Source organism: Octopus bimaculoides, chromosome 5 (genome assembly GCF_001194135.2).
Source record: "Octopus bimaculoides isolate UCB-OBI-ISO-001 chromosome 5, ASM119413v2, whole genome shotgun sequence".
NCBI classification, from domain to species: Eukaryota; Metazoa; Mollusca; class Cephalopoda; order Octopoda; family Octopodidae; genus Octopus; species Octopus bimaculoides.
This window is the reverse complement of record NC_068985.1, coordinates 20,254,999-20,257,856: the sequence shown is the minus strand read 5'-3', so window position 1 is coordinate 20,257,856 and position 2,858 is coordinate 20,254,999. Positions and strand designations below refer to the sequence as shown.

Here is a 2,858-nt window from a genome sequence, read left to right as displayed (position 1 = left end):
ATTACAAAGAAATATGCATTGTGCAGACCATTAAATGTATATTAAAGAAACGCGTTATATAAATCAAATAACAATCAAACACACACACACACACACACACACACACACACACACATTCACACGTACACATACAAGCCACACAAGCACGTGCGCGTGTGCACACATATACACACACACAAATTTAGAAACAGTAGTTTCTCCGACGTTGGAGATTCATACATAACACCTGTCAAAATAAGTATGTGTGTATATATATATATATATATATATATACATATAGGTGTGTCTATGCGTCTGTAGATAGACAGACAGACAAGTAGATAGATAGATAGATAGATAGATAGATAGATAGATTATATACACATACACTAAAACACGTCATTCATGGATACGAGAGCTGTTTCTCTGAAGCTGGCGTTTCGTGTATATCACCTGTCAAAATGTGTGTGTGTGTGTGTGTGTGTGTGTTTACATAAGAGTCCAATTATTCTTGCAGAAGAATATTATGAATCATAATGATGACAATGTCTGTGTAAAAGAAAAAAACAAGAAATGTCTATGTGAAGAAGAAGAAGAAGAAGAAGAAGAAGAAGAAGAAGAATAGGAAGAGGAAAAAATAAGGAAATATGTATCTATGACGAGTTAAGTTAGTCTCATATCACACCACACCTGTGGATTCATCGTAAACCATAGACATAATATATTTTACTCGTTTGTGAGGCGAGTGTGTTATGTGTGTGTGTGTGTGTGTGTGTGTGTGTGTGTGTGTGTGTGTGTGTGTGTGTGTGTGTGTGTGTGTGTGTGTGTGTGTGTGTGTGTGTGATTGGTCGTGTTCGTACTTATATAAAAGAAGTACCTGTGTACGGGGAAACGCACAGGTGACGGGTGACTTGTATCTCTTAAAGGAGAGACATGAAACGAGGTAGAGACAGAAACAGCGACGGAGAGAGAGAGAGAGAGAGAGAAAGAGAGAGAAAGAGAAGTGGGGAGAGACAGAGAGTGAGAGGGTGTGAGAAAGAGCGAGGAAAAGAGACTTACCTAGCATCGCCAATTGGAGAGCGTAACAGTTGTGATGTGGAATAGATTGTCTCACTGAAGTGTGTGTCAATTCGGAGTAGCGCCGCTTTTCCGACATATTCGCACTGTATTCGGTACTAAATAATGCTAATGGAAATAATGGCACTGATTGTGATAATACTGGTGTTGTTTTCGTTGCTGTTAGTGGTGGAGGTTGTGTTCCTTAGGGTTAAAAATTGGTAGTCCTTACGCTGCTCTCTTTCGACCACTTTGTGATAATATTTCCGTTTTTTAGCTTTGGTTGTTTTGTAAAAAATTTCTGTTTTTTTTTTATCTTGATTTTTTTTCCTTTTCTATTTTTTTTTTTCTTTTCTTTTTATCACTTAACTACATTCGTTAGGACTCGTCCGTATATCTTGTTTTGTATTTGTCTTGCCGTTCTTCGCACACTCTTAGGGTACTCACGCTCGGCGCATGTACAAAGACATAGGTAGTAGATTGCAGACATACAGGCTTGTCTGTGCGCCTGAGTGACAGGAGATGCTATGAGCTCGTCGAGAGATCGATCGACGGGCAGAGACACAGATGTGTAAATGTGTAAAAAAAGAAGGTATTTCTCAAGAAAAATCATCTACCTAACTATCCACCTTACTAATTCTCTCCAAATGTTAGAACAACGGGGGTTTCTCTCTCTCTCTCTTGTATCTATATATCTGTAAGTATGCGCCTAGATGCGTAACTTCGCTATGCACATTGTATGTTTGTTGTGAACATGTACTTCGATAAGCATAAATATATTTCTATACATACGTATATACGCATATAAATATATATATATATATATATATATATATATATATATGAAATATATATGTATGTATGTACGTACGTGTATATGTACGTGTATATATGTGTGTATATGTGTGTGTGGGTGGATGTTTATATATGCGTGTCAATACACGTGCGTGCGTGCGTGCGCGAGTGTGTATTTCTGTTTATATGATACGCGCGATAGTATGTGTGTATGTATATGTGTATATATTCGCGCGCGCGTGCGTGTGCGTGTGTGTGTGTGTGTGTGTGTGTCTGCTTGTGTGTCGACCTGTGCGTATTCGTGTGTTTGTGCGTGACACGTTAGACTTGCAAGAGCTTTCCGCCGTAATTGTTGGGTATATAGCAGTAAATCTGACCGTATCCAACAAAAATAACACCGAGATAACTTTTCCACGACTTTCTTCTTTACTGCGATTATTCTCTGCCTTTCTTCTGTTTTTCTTATAACAACCTCCCCACTTTCGACAACCTCTCCGCGTCCCTCTACTTTGCTCTTCTAGTCTCTCTTCATCCTCAGCCTGTCCCTCCTGCTCCGTTTATCGTTCTATCTTTTATTTGTATTCACATAGAAATTCTTTCATTTCTTCCTTCCATTCGTCCTTCTACCCATTCGTTCTCCAGTTCTATCTACCCGTTTCTCTTCTTTCATTCAGTATTTTATTTTTACCGTCTTTCATTTATTTTTCTTTTTTCCTGTTTCTTTCTTCTACCTTTATCGTTGCCACTGTCGTAAATTTTCTTCTTACTCGCACAATATGAACCTTCCTATTTCATGTGATTTCTTCTGTATATTTTTCTCTGTATTCACTCAATCACAACCAAAACAGACTGTAACCGCAACACGTTCTTCTCGCCTGCTGATCATTTTCCAACCCAAACAGTTAAAAAAAAAAATTCGTCACCTTTATTTTTCCCGCGCAACACATACCACGATATATAAATACATATATGAATATGTGCGTATGTGTGCGCACGCGAATATATGTATATAAAATTTTGTCATCATT

The 2,858-nt window shown here is 38.0% G+C and overlaps 1 protein-coding gene across 1 annotated transcript in view; it reads right to left on the bottom strand.

The window, feature by feature from the left end:
* LOC106875788 (uncharacterized) overlaps positions 1–2,723 on the bottom strand; it is a 236,059-nt gene extending 233,336 nt beyond the window's left edge. Inside the window, exon 1 of the mRNA XM_014924057.2 lies at positions 1,039–2,723. Coding sequence (XP_014779543.1) covers positions 1,039–1,135 — 97 coding nt within the window. The 5' untranslated portion in view covers positions 1,136–2,723. The remainder of the gene's footprint in view (positions 1–1,038) is intronic.
* Positions 2,724–2,858: the final 135 nt, after the last annotated feature.